This window comes from Melanotaenia boesemani, chromosome 16 (assembly GCF_017639745.1).
Source record: "Melanotaenia boesemani isolate fMelBoe1 chromosome 16, fMelBoe1.pri, whole genome shotgun sequence".
Taxonomy (NCBI): Eukaryota; Metazoa; Chordata; class Actinopteri; order Atheriniformes; family Melanotaeniidae; genus Melanotaenia; species Melanotaenia boesemani.
Genome location: NC_055697.1, coordinates 30218937 through 30241069, shown reverse-complemented (window position 1 = coordinate 30241069; position 22133 = coordinate 30218937). Strand labels below are relative to the sequence as shown.

At 38.7% G+C, this 22133-nt stretch overlaps 1 protein-coding gene across 7 annotated transcripts in view; it reads left to right on the top strand.

Moving 5' to 3' along the window:
- Positions 1-22133, top strand: part of atrnl1a (attractin-like 1a) — a 317476-nt gene that overhangs the window by 21753 nt on the left and 273590 nt on the right. For all 7 annotated transcript variants that reach the window (XR_006013321.1, XM_042010699.1, XM_042010700.1 and 4 more), the window contains exons 2-4: positions 16598-16681; positions 19460-19573; positions 20440-20568. Coding sequence is in view for 6 of the 7 variants with exons in the window: in XM_042010699.1 (XP_041866633.1) it covers positions 16598-16681; positions 19460-19573; positions 20440-20568 (327 nt within the window). In the remaining variant the exon portion in view is untranslated. The remainder of the gene's footprint in view (positions 1-16597; positions 16682-19459; positions 19574-20439; positions 20569-22133) is intronic.

The window sequence follows — 22133 nt, the reverse complement described above, 5'->3', positions numbered from 1 at the left end:
AAAGAAAGAAAAAGAGCTGAGCTCCCAAAATGTCCATCTGCAGTCCAAGAGTGCGCAAGACGATCTCCTCCCTTCGCGAAGCATCTTGCTGACGTCATCATTAGAAGACAACCAAAAGTAGTCTTAAAGGGCCATTCCACAATTACAACTGTTACATTACCCCCCTGGTGAAAAAAGGCTGTCCCCAGCCACACACAACAAGGGAACAGACTGATCATTAAGTGCTTCCATACATGGTCAAACATCTCAAGACCTTTTAGCCAAACAGGGTGAACGACAGCATAATATTGAAACATCTGGCATACATGACAGAGTCCCATACAGTGGAATGACTAACTAAAATGCACTAAAAAAATACAAAAATGAAAATTCACAGCTACACACATTTGGCGTGAAATCCCCATTTTCTGTAAATTCCTTTTTCCAAAATGTTTTTTCCTTTTATAACAGTCGAAAGAACTTTACAACAAAACCAACAAAAAGATGTTTGAACATGACATGAACTGTGCAGAAAATTCAAACCACTGGCACATTTTAACAAAAAGCAAACAATGACAAACAACTCAATGTCACTTTAAGTCCAGTCATCTCATCTAGTGTGATGAGGAATAGTCCACCTATTGACTGACCAACCAGAAGTAACTCCGGGTCGTGTTGATTAAATCAACTGGATCAGGCTGGAGGTGGGACTCAGGTTTCTGGGCCTGAGTGGAATGAGGGGTCCCAATCCGTACGTAATCTGGCCTGTCAATGTAAGGATCAGCCATATAGGGCATTGGAGAGGCCACTGGGAAAGGGTCGTGCCGGCTAAAAATGACTGAATGAATAAATAAATGAATAAATAAGTAAATTAGAAGTAGGACAGTTGAGTAAACTGAAAATAAAATAAATAACATTTGTGACATCATAGAAGTCTGATATCCAACACGCTGCATTCATGTGACGCATCTATGGGCAGAGAGTTTTGTTTGGAAACAAATACTGTGAGTTCTATCCAAAACATTTACTAGAATTTGCTCAGGTTTATCCTTTTTTAATCTATATTTTTCCTATAATTTTTTAATCTTGTATAGTAGATTTTATATAGGTACATATTTTGATTGTTTGTCATTCTTTTATATTGTGAAATTTAGTAAGATATTGTGAGCCAGTCTTTTGAATGGCTCTTTGAAAGGAACGGCTCCTCAAGATCCGGCTCCCTTCAAAGAGCCATAAATCCCATCTCTAAGTAACAGCGGAGCGTTTGTTGCAATTTTAAAGTTTTTCTCCAACCGTAGCCTGCACATTTTTAATGGCGTTGATTAAGGAGGAGATCACAAAAGAGGAGAGCCAGATTTGTGGCCATGGCATTTTGTGGAGCAGTAGCAGCAGCGTCTGTACAGAGAGATGTGTGGATACAGAGTCGCAGCCAGGAGTGATGGGAGAGTGTTGTGAGCGCCTGTACAGATAAGTAGTTTTTGTACGACGAACAGAACCTTTATGTAAAACATAAAGAACAATGGCTGTGTCCGAATGTCCACCCTACTCCCTAACCCCTCATTCATTACATAGGGCTGCACTATATAGCGCACTACATAGTGACTCATTCTCTTGGTGATTCGGACACGAAGCTGCCTATTTTTCCCTCGCCGCAGACCACATGACTACCAGCCGTCACCACGGCAACCACAACGCACGTCAAGATGTGATTCCAAATCCAATCCAAAGTTGTGTATAAATATTTTTATGTTTATTCCTTGTTATATTTTATTCTTTGTTGCATATCTATTCAATAAAAAATGTTTTTTCGCCACCTTGCGCCATGTTGAGCTTCTGCCTGCAATGCATTGTGGTCTATATTGACCCGTCTAGTGACCATCAATGCTCACTACTTTTCAAGATGCATTGTGGGTAATTTTGAGTGCACTACTTTTTTCTCTGGACATTCGGACACACCTACAAAATGGCGTGACCCCTATATAGGGCACTATGTAAGGAATAGGGTGCACACAGCCACTGTCACGTCAAGACGCTCATCTGTCGTGTATCAATGATGTGTAGGTCGGATTTATGCAACCTGGCCGTTCAGACATGGCAAAAGATCAGATACATATCGGATTTAAGACCACATATCCAAGTGGCCTGAGTTGCACTTGAAAAAAATTGATCTGTGTTGTTCAGACTGTTACTGGAAAAGTTTGGGGGGAACTTATGTGCACAGTTGTCAGGAGTTTTCACACAAGCTGCCATCTTGTTCGGGCTCGCCTCAAGCAGAGTTGTTACGGTTTAGGATTTGTCGAGACATTTCATGGGAGCATTAAAATGAGTGTTTTTCTGAGCTGAACAGAGGCAGTAAAAAAAAAGACAACATAAAACAACAATGAATTTGTAATCTGTTACATCATCTTTCATGGCTCTGTTTTCTTTCAGTGGGTGCGTGAATTGACCAGAAGTCTAATCTAGAGCACTACCTCCGTGACTCTGGCTCAGTGATGTGCTTTGAAAGGAGCAGTGCTAATGCTGTATAACTGTCTCTGCTGTGTATAGCGTTTCCTCGGGTTAATGGGTCCGGGGCATCGGTTAATAGACTGACTCATGAAGTCCATGAACCTTTAGTGTTGGAGAGTCATTAGAGAACCTGAGCTGAATTCAAGAGAAAGCTTAAAGGATTGAGGAGCTTCTTCCGGGGCCTAAAACATCAGAAGAAGAATATTTGAATATGACTTTCACATCCCACAGAGGCAGATGGTCACAGCAAAGTCATCTCATGCGTATGGATGTTTGCATCCATATGCAGCTTGATGTGTGATAATGGAGGAGTGTTTGTTTTCTTCCTCTATCTTCTTCATCTTTTATGTTCCTCCTGTCTTCATTGCTTCATTTCGTTTGGTTCTCATTTTCTTTCTTTTTTCTTTAAAATGTCCACATTTTATTTATTTTTACCCTTCTCCTCCTCCTTGGATTAATTTTCTTTCCATTTTTCTTGTCTTTTCTTCCTCTTTTGTTCTTTTCATCTTTATTCCTGTATTTTCTTCTCTTTGTTCTTATATTCAGTTCTCTTCATTTCTATTGATGTCCTACTTTTTTACCTCTTTTTCTCTCATTTTCAGTCTTGTTTTTTGTTTCATCTGTCTATTTTGTCATTTATATTTTCTTTTTTCTTTACTCCTTACTTTTTATGTCCGTATTTTTCTCTTCTATTTCCATTGATCTTAATTTTTTTCCTACTTTTCCACCTTTTTTCATATTCTTCTCTTCCTTTTCGTCTCTTTTTATTTTTTATTCTTCTTCCCAATTTTGTCCTGTACTTTTCTTTTTCCCTTCATGTAGCTTACTTATTTTCTACTTATATTCTTCTTTGTTCTCTCTTCTTTCCTTCATGCTCTGTTTTCTTTACTGTCCTCGTTTTATTTATTTATTTTTTGTTTTGGTCTCTCTTTTAGTCGACTGTGTTCTATCTAAACAGGCCATGTTCCTGTTAGCTTTGCTTTGACCTTATTTAAGGAATAGTGTGTGTGTGTGTGTGTGTGTGTGTGTGTGTGTGTGTGTGTGTGTGTGTGTGTGTGTGTGTGTGTGTGTGTGTGTGTGTGTGCGTGCGTGTGTGTGTGTGTGTGTGTGTTGGCTGAGGCTGAATGATGTGCTGTGTGAAAGCCATTGGACCATGACTTTACTGTAGGTGATAGAGACCCAGTAACATCAATCATACACTCCTCTCACCCATTCTCACACACACGCACACACACAGACACACACGAGCGCACGCTCCTTGCCCTCGTTATTCCCCACAGAAGGGCTTTTCTTGATTTTTAATAAAGGATATCTGCAGAGAAGGTCAAGGTTATTCAATTGTTGGTCATTCATCCCCCCCCCCCTTTTTTTTCTCTCTCGGTGCGCACACACACAAGCAAACACACACATACCTCTTAATCTTCACTGTTGGCCCAGCTTGAAGACCCCTTGAACCTTCATGTTTGTGTGTGAGAGCATGCTTATCAGCGTGAACAATGCAGCTGTCATCTCTAGGTTGTCTGGTTATCCATCACTGACCAAATGCAGCTCTGCCGCTATTTTCTGTGTGTTTTATCCACTCATGGAATTTCCCACAGCTTTCAAGCATGTCACAGATAATATTATAATGCAGTTTTATCAGAAAACTGCTCCAACTTAATTCAGCCATAAATGCTGTGGAAACTGGAAGCTGGATGTTCTGCTGCTGTTCCAGTGAAATAATGTATGGATTCTTTTAAAAGACAACTGAAGCAGGACAGAGTCAGTATATAAAGCTGTGCAGTTATGTGGGGAACGCTGATAATCTGTTTCCTCTAGGGACTTGTGCTACAGATTCCCCGTAACAACAGATTATTCAAGGACACTGAAGTATAACATGGAATATTTCATGAAATTTCATGTCTGTGTTGTAACAGTTGTAAATCAGGGATGGGATAATAAACTGAGACCATCTTACATGACTCTAATAAAACCTCCATCTGAGGTCACAATGGAAATGTTGTTTTTTATTATAAATTTTTACACTGTTTACATATCAACATATCTTTTTCAGGGTCCAAAAGTCTCAGGTTACATAAAAAATGTGATATTGTTTTGACCTGTAAATTTGGAAATGATGAGATAATGAGCAACATTGTGAGTATAAAAGTTTTCAAATACGTGATTTAAAATGAAGCACAAATATTTAAAGTCTTTTCACGCTGCCTGCTAAAGACAGACAGTGACAAATCAACTTCTAGACACATCAAGTTAATGTACATCAAAGCTGCAACAGTCAGGCAGCATAAAAACAGCTTATGGACGACTAAAGGACAACAGCAAGGTTATCTTAGTTCCTAATATTCTGCACAGATCAGAAAATAAAATTTAGATGCAACCTGATCCCATAGTAAATCAGAAAAAATTGTTAACAGTTTTTTGCTGGTTGTAACAATGCTTTTCAGTAATAAATCTCATATAGTAGGACAGCCTGTTTATTTCCCTTTTAAATTGTGCCATATTTGCAAAGAAAATTCAATTGTGGGACGGGGACTATGAAAACTTGCAAAATCATCATCATTGCCAAAAAGCTGATTCTGCTAATACCTCTTGTTAAGTGTAATTTATTTCACTGGATGATAAAAATATGAAGAAACACGACATATTGACATTTTTACAATTTCTTTATTTAACAAACGGGAGGCCTCAGTGGCATGTTGGCCACTCTGACACCAACAGCACATCCAAGCTGATCCCTCGAGTGTTTTTCAGGTGATCTTCCGTCCTACCTGAAGATAGTCTCTAATAAATGCCGCCTTGTCAGGGTGAGCTGTTTGGCATTGCCAGAGATTTGGCATGTTTTTATGGGCACAACCCACAAACTCTCCTCTGCTGCTCATTCCTTTTCCTTACAACTGTGGCAGTATTTAAAAGAGAAATAAACAATTTCTGGTGCAAAGATTACGCTTGGAGACATTTGAACACAGTAATAAATCTGGAAGATTCTTAGCTAATCAGTTAAAAATGAATAAAGAAAAATTGTTAGTGTGCATGCAGCAGTCATAAATGTTAAATCTCTAAAGCATCGGTTATTTTTAGCTTTAGCTGTGTTTGCTTTAAATGAGCTTACATTGGGGCATTGGTGAACAGGAGGCCGGCATATCTGCTGCAACTGGAAGGAACCTGAAGCAGGGGATGAGACTGGCAGAAGAACTGACGGGGACCTCATTGTTGATCCTCTTGTCTGTTGCTCTTAAGTCAGTATTTATGTGGCCCGTTGTTTCAGGAATTTTGGCCGTTAACAAGAGACTTCTACATTTCCCTAGTCTGTGTTTCTGCTTTAAATAAACTTCACATAAGGCCTTCCCTCCTGATGTACACCTGCAGGGCTCTTCTTTAGGAGTTTCATGACCGGCTTTCCTTTCTCTTCCTTCCATGTCAGAGCATTTCTGGTGATGCTTGTTCCTGGTTTTTGGATGCCAACGATCCAGTCCCTTTCTTTTATTTATTTTTTTTCTTTTACAATGAAAATTTATAACGACTCCTGCTGCGTCGTCTTCCACAACTCGATGCTGGTGATTTTCTTTACGCATCTTCTGATGAATGCCTTTGTCATCATCCACTTCTTGGAACCCTCCAGCAGCACAGAATTCACCCTGAAGTCAAAGATCCGGTTTTCAGTCTGTTTTGTTTAGCTCTCTAGAGCTCCAGATGTTCTCAAAGGCTACTACTACTTTAGTTTTGCCTTTGGTGTGAAATAGTTTTCTTACTGGCTTGTTCTGTGATGAATACTAACTCCTCAGCAGAATACACAAAGGAAACTTAGTTGTAGTAAATATTTTAAAGGAAGCACAACTATTTCATATCCTTCCATGGGACTAGAATGCAGTTTCAGCACTTACATGACTGTGTGATGCAGTTTTGCCAAAGTTTTTGTCATCTATGTGAGATAAGGTCGCTGCAGCTGGAGGAGAGTTGAGTGTTTTGACTGGCCCGACAGGGAGTTTCACTGTGTTGTGGATTATCATGTTTTATTTGACTGAGTCAGCACAGTAATCTGTGTTTTCTAATTATGGTCATCCTTCACTGCACAGTGAAGGAGTAATCTATTTCTTGGATGATTTTTTTTTTCTTCTTTCAAATGTGCATTTATGTGTGTGTGTACCTGTTGTCTCTCATGTGGGATTACATTTTTGTTAAGTTAGGTCACTTTATTATAACTCTCTCTCCTTTAAAAGGCCATTCATGGTACAGTTTGAGAGCAGCCGTGTAGTGGGATGATTAAAGGGTTAGGGAATGAAAACAATTCACGGAGCTCCCTCAGAGTCGAGCTAAACCAAAACATGTGTGAGTCATCTTGTTACTCACGTCGATGCAACTCTCAGCTAACTCTCAGCTGACCACGATGTGTCACTTATAATCTTTGTCTGTGTAGATGATTAGATGTTTCTTCTGTGAATGCGTCATTGTGTTGTTGTGCAGCCCAGCAGTCAGGAAATCTTTTGTTTTTGTTGTGTAGCTGCAGATGAAAGAAGAATTGCATCCAACAGGACTGCTTCTAAGCACCCTGTAACTGTCTCGTCAACCCATAACTTCATTTTCTTTTCATCTGTGAAGGCCACAGAAAGTCTGCTGAGCCTCAGTCTGGCAGGGAGACAGCCGGGGTGTCACCGCACACATTACTGCTGTTACCTCTGAAAAGCAGCCACCAGTGTAATTTGATTTCCTTACTTGGCGATCAGAAACCATTAAATCTTAAACATGCTGATGCATTAGCTGTGGCATAGCTGTACAGTGTGACACCACAGAGAAAGCACAAGTTCAGCCCCTTTTTTTTTCCCACCACAGATCTTTCAGTGTTTCCTTTTTACCAGTTGCCTTCATTTTTGCAAAATAAGCAACTCTTTTAAAAAAAAAATATGGACATGTGAAGCTAAAGCTCAAGCAGTTAATCAATATACATATTGCATAGAGAAATATTTGGACAACCAGTTAAAAGGAGATTGTATCAGTCCAGTCTATGGTGACATAAATGCATAGACCAGTTTGTCAGCAGACTTTGAGAAAGAATGATTCCTATTTTGGTATTTTGGGTACGTTTGATTTTGCTGCATCCTGCCTCCGGATGTCTGTTTGAATGAAATATGATGTGACCATTCAGACTGAGGTTGCTTTGAAAAAGATTAGAAACGTATCTCGTCTAGGATTACACATGAAAGTGGCCTGGGTCAAATTTAAAAAAATCACATTTCTGTTGCTCAGACTGTCATAAATAAATAAATCAGATGTGGGTCAAATATGAGCAAAAAACTTTTGCCTGTTGACACTGTTAACAGGCAAAAGTGGCCAACAACAGCATAGCCTCAATGCTTGGTGGCTCTTCCAACAAAAGAAAATATTCTGTCTGGAAAAACACAGATTTTTCATTGTTATATATATATACATATTCTCATCCCATCTACATTCTTAGACCAAAGATAGATAAAATTTTCTGGGCACAATCTTAAAAGGTATGTTGCATTCTCAATTTCATTTATTTAAAGGTCCCATATTATGCAAAATTCACTTTCTAAAGGTTTTCTAACAGTCATATGTGTCCTCATAACCTGTTTATGAGGCCCAAAAATGCTAAAATTCGGTGTCCTCTCTCGCTTGCTTTATCCAATTTTTAACTAAATGTGTGCTCAAATGGGTGAGTCTGAGCTCTTTCCCTTTGTGACCTCATGAAGGGAAATCACCTCTGCTCCTGGTAGTGGACACTGCCACTGACCCGCCTTGCCGGCTAGCTGAGCCCACCCTCTAAAATCAGAGTGGGCGCCAGCAGCAGTCGGATCCTCTTCCAGAGAGGGGAGTGGAGTGGGTGTGGACAGGCACCAGTCATAAACATTTAAAGGTTCAGACACAGAAACAACCCGTTCTCTGTAGAGCTCATTGAAGCCACTTTTGGAACGGCTGAAATTAAGGACCAGGGCTGAAATTGGAGTAATACACTTTGAAAACAATGTTGTTTGACCTGTGACACCCATATAAAATTGTTCAAAAAATGTATAATATGGGACCTTTAATACTCTTTCCGTCCACTGTTCAAATGAGGCAGCTGGATGAGTTACAAGTTTTTTACATGTAGACAGTAATATTATTATTAATATTAAGGAATCCATCTTTTGAATTCTGGGATGTTTCCTAAAATCCTAAAAAGAATGATTTAGTGAATCCTTGTTTTTCCAAGATGTGGTAGATATACTATAAAAGCTGGCAGGACGTGCCAAAAATATAAAATGGTTTACATTGTTGGTTTGATATTTCCTGCAGAAATCATGAAGGTTTTTCATGAGTAATTCTCTGTCAGTGTAGTTTTATAGGCCATGCTGCGTTTTATGATTATGCATCATTCGGTTAATGCAGAGCTATTTAATTATCATGACAGGAAAACACTCAGACTTGTACATTTTTCCTAATCTGAAACATGAGGCAGAGTGTTTTAATGCTGTAAAATGAAATGTGAAAAGCTTAAAATGCATAGAAACAACATGTGAGGTGACATTGCTGTGAGATCATGCTGAATAATAACTGCATGCATTCATTTGTCGTATAAATGGAACTAAAACTGCAGATGCAGATGATTTGAGTTGCATTTTCCTGTGATGCAGAGTCATATTTTACTCATCATGAATGCAACTTTTTAACATTATTTCTTATAAACCAAGACAGGTGGTTCCTGCTGGAAGCTGCTGTAGAATAATCATTTTTATTTGAATAGATGATGAAGTGACAGCAGGCTATTATATGAACAGGGAGGAGGATCAGAGGGTGGAGCGTGCCACCTCTGGAGGAGGGGGTGACAGAGTGAATTAAACTGGAGATTTGTCCCATCTCTACCTGAAGATATTGGATTCTCTCACCGTCTGCCCCTCTTGCTCTTTTTCCATCCATTTATCCGTCTATCCCTCATGCATCGGTCTTCTGTACGCCATCAATTATTTACCAGGAGCAGATGAATATTTCAAATGGTGCCGGACTCTCTTCCTCCATACCTCACGCTCTCGTCCCTGTCTCTTTCTTTATCTTCCTGCTCAGTCTGCCCCCCACCGTGCCTCCTCCTTCTCCACCTCCATCATCCTTTCATATATATTCATTCATATCACCATGCTGTGATTTTTGGTGAAAGGTGTGACTTAAGTCATGGATAATTTGCTGTTTTTGGTCACCATTTATCACCTCAGATGCCTGGGAGTGTGTGTGTGATAGCTTCCTGCCCACATATGTGTCTTCCCCCCGCCAGGCTTTTCTGGAGGCGTCTGGGGTGACACTTTGTTGGGGTTGTAGGAAGCTTCAGTCAGCTGGATATTAAGTATGAATGTGATCTACCTCCTGCTTGTGTCCATAGATGGGCTGAGTCTGGTCTCTCTGTTCTCACATTTTTTTTTACTTAACCAGAAAATCCAGACACAGAGCAAATTCTGCCCCATAGTTCAACAACCTTGTTTCCAGACGCCTGGATGCTGTGTGTAATATGTAAATAAAACTAGAATGAATCATTTAAACTTGGATATTGTTTGAAATTTTACAAGAAAAACATCAATGCAATGATTTGCGCAACAGAATGATGTCTGTTTTACTGCAGTTCTGTCTTAACCGTTTCTTTTTTTTCCATGCAACCCATAATCAGAAAATTTTTAACCCAAAATATTTAATGTTTTGTCTTATCAACCTAATTTTATTTGATGATAGACAATTATTTTTGCAACTTAGACTGCAACACAGTACAAAAAGAGGCGAAATAAAGTTTTGTAAGGCTCCCATTTCTTCTCACAGCACTTAAAAGGCATGAGATGAGAAAACAGAATGGTGATGAGTTCAGGTGTTTGTGTTTTTAACCTCATTATTCTTGCAGAACATGTTAAGCTGCAGGGTTGTGGTTGTTTCTGATTTCTCCAACATTTCCTAGTCATTATGGACAGGTCTAGCCTGCAGGAAGTCCAGTCCAGGTCAAGAATCTTTGAAAAAGGCATGGAAGTCCCTGGAAAAGATGTGGTCTTGAAGGCAGCATATGTTCCTGAAAAATCTCAGGTGTAGAGAGAAAATACAAGCCAGGAACCTTTTAAAATGAGCACACACTGTTACAGAATTATTCATCTCTATCCGTTTTAATATTTGACATATTGCTTTAAGCTGCTTTCCATGAATAAATTGCTAAACTAATCTAATTTTGTTTTTGTTTTTCAACCAGCTGCCAAAATGCTAATATTAATTGTAAATTTTGACAAAATGCAGAGAATTATTCTCCTGTTTACTCTATTTAGAAGGTTTTTTGTCAATTGTCAAATCAAATGGTTCATTGTTAAGAGGTTAGAAAAGTTTAGGGTCTGAATAATTCACCTCAACCGTCAGTAAAGACATTTACAACTAGATATTCAGAGTTGAGACCTTAATGAAGATGAGTGTGAATGGTTGTCAATAACTTGTTCAGCTTATACTGTATCTTTTATACTCATTTTGGCTCGGTTGTGTGTTCTGTCTGCAGAACAATAACCGAGAACAAAAAGCCTGGAGGCAGGTTTTACTGCCTCTCATATTTCAGCTGATCTTATTATGTCTTCATTTTCATTTCACATTGTCAAACTGCAGCAACTGCAGATTTTAGTGGAGTTAAGGGAATAATATGAAGCTCTAATCTCATGTTTTATTTTCATTCTACATCATTTTTACATCAGCTTTTCAAGAAGTGGTGTGTGTGTGAAATGCTGGAATTTTTGTGAAAAAAGACATAACATCTCATAAATGTGATTTTTTTTTCATTTATATTTCATCAGTTCTCATCACCAGTACCCTCACCATTTAAGTCAGATTTCACTGCAGCATAACATGAATATTTGTCCTCTAATCTAATCTGGGATTATAGCCAGAGGATCTATGTGTGATCAGCAGGGATTGGTGGAATGATAGAGCGAGAGGAAGTGAAAGGAAGGAGAGACGTTCCTGACTTAATGCATTTGTCTTTGTCATCTGCTTTAAGTCATGTGTTTAACGTGTTTGTGTTTTATTGGCAGGATTTGAGCATTTTCTGCAGTCCTGCTGTGTTGCAGTCTGTTTGCTCCTCATCCTCTGACACAGCACAATTTGGCTGAAATACTCTTAATCTCTTGTACTGATTGTGATTATTGTGTGTTTCACAATAACTCACAGAATACTTTTCTCCCTTTTAAAGTGCTTTTCTAATTTTGTAAAAAGCTGCCTTGTTCTTTTACTTGCTGAGCCAGAGTTAAGTAGGATGGCCAAATATTGACAGCTCAGTCTCCATTTTCTCTTTCTGGAAACCAGAATAAACCTTATTTCCTGGTGACTGGGCTGGTATCTGTGCCAAGGTCTTTTCTTTTTCTTTAACAGAAAGAATATTTTATAATATTCATAATATTTTGTGAATATTTTATCATTTTTTATAATAAAGTTGACTGTCAGCCAATGGTATATGCTAATGTTATATACAAAATATCAAAGTTTGTGTTTATAGTTTGGTGTCCTGTACTGTACTGTACTGTCCTGGATTGTCTCAGGGGCCTCTTTGCACAGTCTAAACCTGGGGTCTTGTATGGTAGATCTGGGCCTCTATTGCTCTGGTGCTCAAGGCCTGCTTCTGTGCAGCTATGGTCAGTGCCTCTGTGCTGTCTTTCAGTCCAGCCCTTTCTCGCCATTGGTAGGATTTCTCCATATCAGCCACTTCAGTTATCTGTCAGCGGTACATCCCATGGAGGGGCTTTTACTCCCATGATGGTTCCACCATCACCACATGATCTGTTTTCCACTGCCTGAGACATTTACCGAGCACATCGTCCGTTGAGGCCATCTTCCTGATGTATTCAAGGATGTTGGATGTTTCATCCTGGATAGTGGTTCTGACACTCTCTAGTCCTCTGCCTCCATCCTTGTGCATACTGTACAGTCTCAGGATGCTGGATTTGGGATGGAACCCTCCATGCATGGTCAGGAGCTTTCGTGTTTTCACATCTGTGGTCTGAATCTCTTCCTTTGGCCAGCTTATTATTCCCGCAGGGTATGTGATGACCGGCAGGAACTAGCTGTTAATTGCCCGGACCTTGTTCTTGCCATTGAGCTGGCTCATTAGGACTTGCCTTACTTGTTGGAGGTATTTGGCTGTGGCTGCTTTTCTTGTGGCCTGTTCGAGGTTGCCATTTGCTTGTGGGATTCCAAGGTACTTGTAGCTGTCCTCAATGTCTGCTATCATATATATATATACATATATATATATATATATATATATGTTGTACAACATTAAAAAACTTTTTGTGTTTCTATACAAAGTTAAGTTGTGTAACGGATTGAGTGGGGCGCTCAGGCAGTGTCCCAGCATAAACCAGTTCAAGAAGCGGTGCAAACTGTTGGTTTTCACATGGTACAGAGAACACGAACAGTGTTGACAGTTATTGAGAGTTTACACTTATTGCTATATGTTTAAGTTTTTGTTTTATGTATATTATGAAAATATTATCAATAGTTGTATCTGTAAACATGTTAAACCAGGAAGTGAACTGGTATAACAGCAGACTTTTGAATAAGGGCTAGGATTATTTAAGCTTATGCTTCTTCCTAGACCTTTTCCAATGTGTTAATTAGCAATGTTCGATGAAATATGTAATCATTCCATGTAATATGCTAACATGTTAAAAACATTCATTCATTCATTTATATCTATTAATGCTTCACTCATATAAAATGTTTTTTTTGTTTGTTTGTTTGTTTTTTTTTCCAGAAAAATAGGTTTTACTGTTTTCTTTCTCTTTTCTGTGTCTCCCCACAAAGTGACACAGTAGGTGTAGATAACAAACACACACTCCTACAATAACACACTGTCCAGCTCGAGGCAGGCAGCGACATCTTCACTGTGTGTGATGTAACATGCACACATGTATGTGTGCTCATTTTTACCTTTTTCTTCTGCACAAAAGGATTGATTTGACTGACAACTATGACCTCTTCCTAATGCACACAGATTTGCACACTTTTCTGTGTGGTTCTCACTGCTGCCATGTGAATATGCCATGCTGGGATCGCTATAGCAACAGTGGCATGTCTTACCTTGACATTGGTGGGATGTCATGTTTTATCTATTCACAGGCATAATGCTTGTCTGCCAGGAATCATGGCGGAGCCTTACAGCTCGTTCAGAGACATTTATTCTTCCTGCTGGCTGAGAAAATGGTAATCAATAATATATTGATACATTCATCTAAGTAAGTGACACTTGGTGGGGGAGGAGGCAGGAGTTGGGACTTAAAAGGTTTATTTTCATCATGCTAAAAGAAAAGGTAGACTACATTAACCTAATTTTAATAGTGGCTCGGCGTCTGTGATGCATGAATGAGGCTGTGAGCCTAATGTTCTGCAGAGACATTAAAAGAAAAGCTTCATGCGTGAGATGAAGTGTGAAAGCTGAGTATCAGGTGATAATCCAAGTGAGGCAGGTGTTGTGAATGATGGTGTAATGATACTTCCTGCTGAGAAGGAAGGAAACTTAGGTGTTGTAGATGAACAACAAGGTGATGAAAATTCAAACTAAATGTCTTACTAGAAAATGCTGATTTTGTGGACACCAGAAGGACAGAGAAGGCAGGTTGTGAAAAGCAGATTCAAGATTAAAAACAAAATAAAAAAACAACAAAGCAAAGGGAGCAGAGTGAGGCAGAATCCATAGTAGTGCAGATAAGCACAGCAGGCAGGAGAGCAGAGAAAGTGGAAGCTGCTGGTCTGAAAATGGACCATGGGTTTCATTTTGAAGACGAAAGATCAAAGCTGTGATTCTTCTACATATCCAGACCAGTTCTAACAGAAAATCATGGTATGGGTATGTTTTAGTTGTATAGCTACCCAGGGTGATTTAGGCCAACTTTTCTGTGACATGATGGGAATTGTGATCTAGTCTTGATCATGTTTCATCAGCTTCCTTTTAATGAGACTTTTTAATGCTTTCTGAAAATTCTGTACTCATTCTTACTCAATCCAAAATCATTCAAGGTTTCAGGGTCTGGGGTAGTCAAGCGGCATCCTCCAGCAGTAAAATTTGAAGCCTATGCGGAAGTGCAAAAAATTGCAGTTCCCCCCTCATCCACTAGGGGCTGGCTCTAAAACAGAGTCAATCCCCATAGACTTCCATGTTAAAAAGGCCGACTTCACAGCAGAAATAAACATGTTTAAAGCCTGGTACAGAAATCCATTTTAGGATTGATAGGTCAAGTTTTACCTTCATGACACCCGGGGAGGGGGTTTTCTAACTCATCCGTTTAGATGTTATTTAATCTTGAAATTCGGCATAATTAGGGCCGTGTCCTTTTGATTGACATGTATCCAATATCCGCAGCTAGAAGGGAGAGTGTATCACAAACGCGGCTTTTAGCCGGCTAACAGCATGCCGTAGCTGTAGCCCACCTATCTCCGTTAGCTGTTTAGCTAAAGCTAAGAGCACCTGCGGGTGACGTCATGGAGGCTCCGTCCATCTTTTATATACAGTCTATGGGCATAGTCCTGCTAAAATAACCACAGTCCACCATTCAACCAGTCATGGTTGAACGATTCTTTCTCCTGCAGTGCTGCTTGATTGGTCGAAGGTCTTGACCATCCAACAGCAGTTTGGATCCTTGGCCTTTACCCATTGAGAATTCCCCAGACTCCCTGAAAATTTTTATGAATATTCTTCATTGTAGATGCTGAAAGACCGAAGTTCTCTACAATCTATCAATGAGAAATACATCTTCATTTGAAAAGATTAAGCCTTTGGCGGATGTTACTTTTATATCCAATCCTGGCACCCTCACCTGTCACAAATTAATTTGTTAGTTGGGGGGAAAAATAATCTCTTCTTTTGGCCCAAAATGTCATGTTTGATATTAACCAATAACAACACTTCAGTTCTTGAAGTAGTACTACTGAACTTTACCTGATCTTCACACTGTGGCACCCCCTAATGAAGTCTAGTTCAGCATTCTTCTTTCATACTGTCTCTTCTCTGAGCTCTCTCTGGCCAGCAAAAGTCAGCCCAATGTGTACTCCAGCCTTATGAAGGGCGATAATGTTCTCTTGGGTTTCTTTGATGAATCAGTCATGGTGCACATTCAAAATGGGTACTGTGTTGATATCCTGTTGCTGGTGTAATGTGATTCTCCAGGTTGGAAAAATATGTTGTGAAGTGCAAATTGCAGGATGCTTCAAACCAACAATGGCTCCAGGAATGTGCATAACGAATGTCAGAATGCCATCAAAATGAGTCAGACACATAGAGTTTTAGGCTCAGAAACCTATGTAGTGTTGCTTTGAAGTTGAAGAATAAAATACACAGGCACCTGAATTTCAGGGGACATCCTTCTGGTTTGCTCTGTCTCAGGAAACATGCAGCAAATCTGAGCAGGACCACAGACACCAAAAACTAATAGAAGTAGTTTTGTAACATTTGTGCAGGTGCAGGGTTAACACAGAGTCAAATCACAGTGTACAAATTCGCATCTATTTTTTAAGTCCTTTCATTGAAACTAAATGAGGGATATTTATTGTTACAGTTTTGTTTTGGGGAGTTATTTGGTAGGCACCAGTAAAAACCTCTATTTGGTTAGTTAAAATTCACACTTTGACAGCATATTAGACAGTACACTTCTTTTTCAGTTCCTTGGTTGGCTCTCTAATGAGTCCTGTGATTATGATGCTACCAGGAAAAGATTTAAAAATGGTCTCATGGCTTCTATTTCTGATGCTGAAGGACTTGCAATGAGCTTTGCATCTGTTTGTGACAAGCTAGGAGTGAGAAAAGGCTTTAGAAATGTTAGACACAGTCTCATGACCTCCTCTCTGTCTGTATGCAGGCACAGTAGCACTGTGATATATTTAATCCTGTAGTTGTAAATCAAACATAAAGTCCAGTTGTCCCATGATCTGACTGGTGGAGAGCATCCCAGATGTAAGAAAGAATCTCTTTGTTTTGCAGGGGGGTCATGAGATGATTTTCTTTTTATGTAAAGGGCAGAGCTTACAAATCCCCAGACCTTATATTTTGACTGTGATTCTGAGAGCATCACCATTAATAAACCACTAACCTGTGTCTCTTTCCTCCCTGTATCTCTCTCTGCAGGTTAACAGACCTGTCAGGCTTTCTCACAGATGGTCCAGTTAACTATAAGTACAAGACTAAATGCACTTGGCTTATAGAGGGATAGTAAGTACCCATGTTTTTCTCCTCTTATCACCATTAATCTTACTGCTTCTATTTGGATTAAACCTCTGTTTATATCTGACTTAAGGGCTCCAGATAAGGGGAGCATTATTACAGTGTAAACAGAGGGAGATTCTCTGTCAGTGTAGCTGCTGAGTGTCTTTGTGCCCATTTACAGCCGTGCTGCACAAACTGAATGCACACAGTGATAGCTGTGTGCATTTATACAGAAAATGCTGTATTTGTTGTTTTACATTTCCTATGACATTCTTGTACTAAATGGTCTGCAGCTCCATGAAGGAGTCAGAATAAAAACCGTGAGCATTATTTTCTAACACATCTTGAAACAATGCATTGCCTGTCTAGTGTTACACAATTTAATGTTCTCTGTGTCCACTGGGATGTTAGATTGGCTTTAAGCAAAGCACTAAACTTCTTCATGATCTCCTTGGGAAATAATAAGGGACAGCTCTGACTTAGTAATATATTTGTGAGCATTTCAGCCACAGCAGAGCTTCTCTCGGTGGAAAACAATGGCCGTGTTTTATTTACACACCAATGTCTTGTACTATTGCATGGATTGTACACTAAACAATATTAAAGAGCTCTACATAAACACATGATTTCCACATGTTTTGGTGAAATCCTAATATTTAGTTCTTTATTATTCAATTAGAAGCATATTTGGACTTTATTAACATCTCAATAACTAAATGAAAACTATTTTTCTTTATCTTTTATATTTTGTTTGTCTTTCTGTTTTGACTATTAGATGGAAAAATGATAACAGAGTTTCAGTTTATGGTTGCACCGTGTTGTGGTGGTTAGCGTCGCGGCCTAACCATCACGGCTAACAGGTCTTTTATATGTAAAAGAGATGATTCGTGTTATGGCTATTAATTTCTGCTTAATGTTGTTTTTTGTGACCAAGTTTCTGTATTTCTATTGTAGTGACTGTTTGTGCATATGATTATTACAATACAGCACACATTAAAAAATATATGTTTTTGAGTTTCATGTTACCTAATATGGATGAAAATGAATCGTTTTGCAAGAAAATAACTTCTATATAAAAAGAGATTTGCAATAAAAAAATTAAACAAATGAAAAAATATATATATATATATGCATAAGTATGTATATGTATATATGTGTATGTATGTGTATTAATGTGTGTATATTAATATATATATATATATATATATATATATATATATAGAGAGAGAGAGAGAGAGAGAGAGAGAGAGAGTAAATTATGTAAGAAGGGTATGGAAGCATATTGCATTTACCTTGGGGAAAATTAAAGCTTTTTCTTTAACTAAACAAATAATTTAACAAAAAAACATCATTTTCATAATCAATGATAAACTACATGGTTTCCTCTAAATTAAAAAGAACATTTTCATCAAACAAACAAATAAAAGAGCTGCTGTCCGTCTTATAAGTTCATGTGCTCTGCTTGTTGGCATCATAACAACACAGGCTGCTTCTGAACAAGAGATGCTCTTATTTCCTCCAGAGAAGCTCCAACATGGTGCGCTTGTTGAGTTTAATTCATTGGGATATCCTCTAGTCTCTAAGTTATGTAGATGGTATTGTTATTAGTTTGTTGATGCCTGAGGGCTTTGCAGATATTCAGATCTGTCCTGAGATTTTAGCCTCCAGTGTTTGTCGAAACCCAATGACCCCATCATGTTGGAAAACAAACATCAGCTTACCTATAAAAGCCATGCAAAACTGGGCTAACGGCCATTTTTTACCTCAGCTGATCTCAGCTATGAAGTATCTTTTGGCAATATTAAAACTAAACTACAGATGTTTCTCTTTTTCCACGTGATAATTTGGCTTTTTGTTTCTTTAATAATTCAGAAAACCTGCAAGTGAGTGAAATACACTTCTGTTAAAGGAGGATCACCAGAAATGTTTTCTTCTGACTTGCCTTTCAAGCCTTCTATAACAAGTGGTATGATCTTAAAATCCGTATGAGGCACTGACAGGAAACTGGATGAGTAGTTCCAGGAGAATTTCCTCCCTCTAGTGATTTCAGCATGGAGCAGATTCCCAGTTACAGGGTTCAGTTAAAGTGAATCAGGCAGGGAATCTTGGAGACTAAGGTTAGCAAAAATGAGAAATTGGGGCACAGGGTAAATGATAGTTGGAATGAAATGTGTCCCAGAATCTGTGATCTGGTATGGAGTTGTGGCTGAACCAGACTTTTATAACAAGTGATGAGTAACAGCTGGTGGCCGAACCTCCTGCACACCTGTCTCCATTCCTGTGATCAAAACACAGGCAGAGAAACACATGGTCTGTACGCTGTGGATTCACCTGCATTTTAATGTGTAGATCTGTATCACATCATTTATTTTACTGCAGATGCAGCTTGAGCTGAGCTTCCACATCTGGCACACAGTCTTCAGATCCCTGATGTTTACCTGCTGAGGTCTCTCTGTTTAACATGTTTGTCAGAGCTTATTTCAGGGCTCTGGAAGCAGGATGTGATCTGTAAACATGCAACAGAGTGATTGTAAACACCTGCCAACTGCAGCTTGTAGGAGATTTGTATTAAGGAAAGGTCACACTTCACAAAGACCTCAATATAACAACGATGACAATGGTTTCAGAGGTTGGGAAGACCCGGAAGCATCAATTTTTGATCAGAACCACAGATGTTATAAAAAGCGTGAAGATTTTTGAAAACTAAGATTAGAAATATAAAAGACATATCAGTTGTATTGTAGTAATGCTTGTCCATTCTGTGCTGTCTGTCCTCTTTCCCAGTCCTAATACAGCACTCCGGCTGCGCTTCAGTCACTTTGCCACAGAGTGCAGCTGGGATCACATGTACGTCCATGACGGAGACTCCATCTATGCGCCTTTGATTGCCGTCTTCAGGTGAGCACCTGCTACTCTGAATAGATGAGGTGTGTGAGGGAACAAGTATGGAAATGGCTTTAGTAGCCTTTGCCTCCTCTTCAAAAGCTCCAATAAATGTGCACTTTTGCAGGCAAATGACTACATATAACCAAACAATAGGCCTCATAATTACAGTCGTTCCACAATGCAGCGATAATAGAGAGAAAATATTGCAATTACTCACATTATTCCTGAATAACACTTCTTTTCATAGCGCTTCATTGCATATTTTCCTTATTTTTTCCCCTCTCTACAAGAGTGTGGGCTGCACTCCTTCATTTCACACATTTATTAATAACACTAACACCTCGATAGTTTCAGCTCTGACTCGTTGGGGCTTATCTCTTGTTAAAAGTTCTTTGCATCCGTGAAGGAGGCAATTTGAACTATTACAAGGAGAAGAGAAAATCTGCTGCTCAATTATACAAAGCTTTGCAGCATTATTACCTCCATTAAGTAAGCCCAGATTCACTTTGCAATGGGAAGAAAACAACGCAGCGGCTGCAGCAGGGAGGCTGTGCACGCTCTGTAGAAAGGGGAACATGTGCAGGGTGTTGCATATATTAAATGTGATGAACCGAGCAAATAAGAAGCCACCAACCGCGCTGAAAAACATCATCACACAAAATAAAATGTAATGTGTTTCCATGGTGTAGTACAGTCCTAGCTTAAAGTTAATCAGTCACATTTTCAGGGAGGACTGTAGAGATTATATTCTGTTCAAGTAAAAACTTGAGGGAGTGCTTAAAAATGGAATTTATAAAATAGAACATAAAAAAAAAGATTTATTAGCATTCCTTTCCATTGTTGGACTCTTCATGTGTCTTAATACATTTCTGGTTTAGTGGTCTGGTGGTCCCTGAGACCAGGGGGAGGGAAACGGTACCGGAGGTGGTGACGACGTCGGGCTACGCTCTGCTCCACTTCTTCAGCGATGCAGCCTACAACCTGACTGGTTTCAACATCGCCTACTCGTAAGTCCTGTTTCCCTTTTTTTCTTTCACCTGTCTGCCTTCCTGTTCCACAGTCAGTCAATTTACAACAAGGAGAAAAAAAACAGACAGACAAAAAAATACAACGCCAGCAAAATAACAAAACACAAACCCCACACACACCAACCCAGTTTATTCCATTACTGGTTGGGAATAAGGTTAATAAGTTTTACTCTGTTTTAATACATTTTATAGGGGAAAAAATCTCAAATTTATGTAATGATGGTTGCAGCAGAGGACCGAAATTTACACGTCCTCAGGTTTGTGTCAAGTCTGTTCCTGTTACATAGAGAAAGAATGGGTCCAGATCTGATGGACAATAAGTTCTTGATGTTTTATTGTAAGTTATTTTCTGTAAAGGGAGAGTTGTAGCTATCTGTAATGTTAATGTCTTGTAATGTTATTCCATGTAAAGCAATGACTCTTTTTGCTAATAATATACTTACATTTAGAAGTGTTTGCTGATTCTTTGTAATCCTCAGATTTATTTTTAGTGTAAACATTATATAAACAGCTGTGCAACGAAATACATCAAATACATAGTTTCACTTCTTGGTAGAATTTTTGTATTTCAATGCATTTTAATATAGTACAATGGAAGAGTGTCCTTTTATCACATATATTGTACAGATATCAGGTCTGGCTTTATCATAACGGTTAGGTTTTTGTGGAGTTATATATGTTCGCATCAGCCAGTCATATTGCAGTAATTTGAGCTGAGTTAGCAGCTTCACATCGTTCTAGATAGATAGATCCAACATTTACTATATTTACATATTACATATAAACCACCCATGTTTTTAGCTGTTAGAAGCGTGATCCTTACCAGATTAAATGACTAATCAGACTTTCCAGTGATGTTTAACACAACATCAATTTGTGTTATGAAAGGAGAGACATAAGTAAGCGAAGCAACACTGTCAACACTGATTTTTTTCAGAAGTTTACTTGGTTAGTTTAACAGGTAGGAAGTGTGTTGTTGAAACTAGTACGTTGTTGTAAAATGTTCACTAAAACATAACCTATTGATTTCCATAAACAGATCAAATTTAGCTGTTTTTATTCATTCATTGTTGTTTTTTTTTACACTACTAGACACAGCAGTAACTTCACAGATAAATAGTGTTACTACATTTTATGAAATGATGACAAACCGTCACAGAGTCCAGAAATGAAGGCCTGAGGATCTGGTTGCTGGAGCTAAACACGTTGTTCAAGCCACTGAGCCTAATTTGACTCCTTCAGTTTAAAGTCTAATTTTAGGATTTGGTCTCTTAAGTTAATTTTAAAAAGTTCTTTTTCCAATTTTAGGTTAATTTAGTTAAGGTTGGTTACTGAAAACTGCTTGGTTTACAAAAAACCTAACAGCTTGTGTTAAGACAGAAATTTGAATAATATATCCCATAAAAATGTACTTTTTTCTGGATTACGCAGCTAACTTTGGACCACAGCTAGACGTCCTGCTGAGATATTTTCTTTTAAAAGCTGTGCAAAGTATATTACAACACTACAGCATAAAACGGCCAGAAAAGTAGATTTCTGCTCAT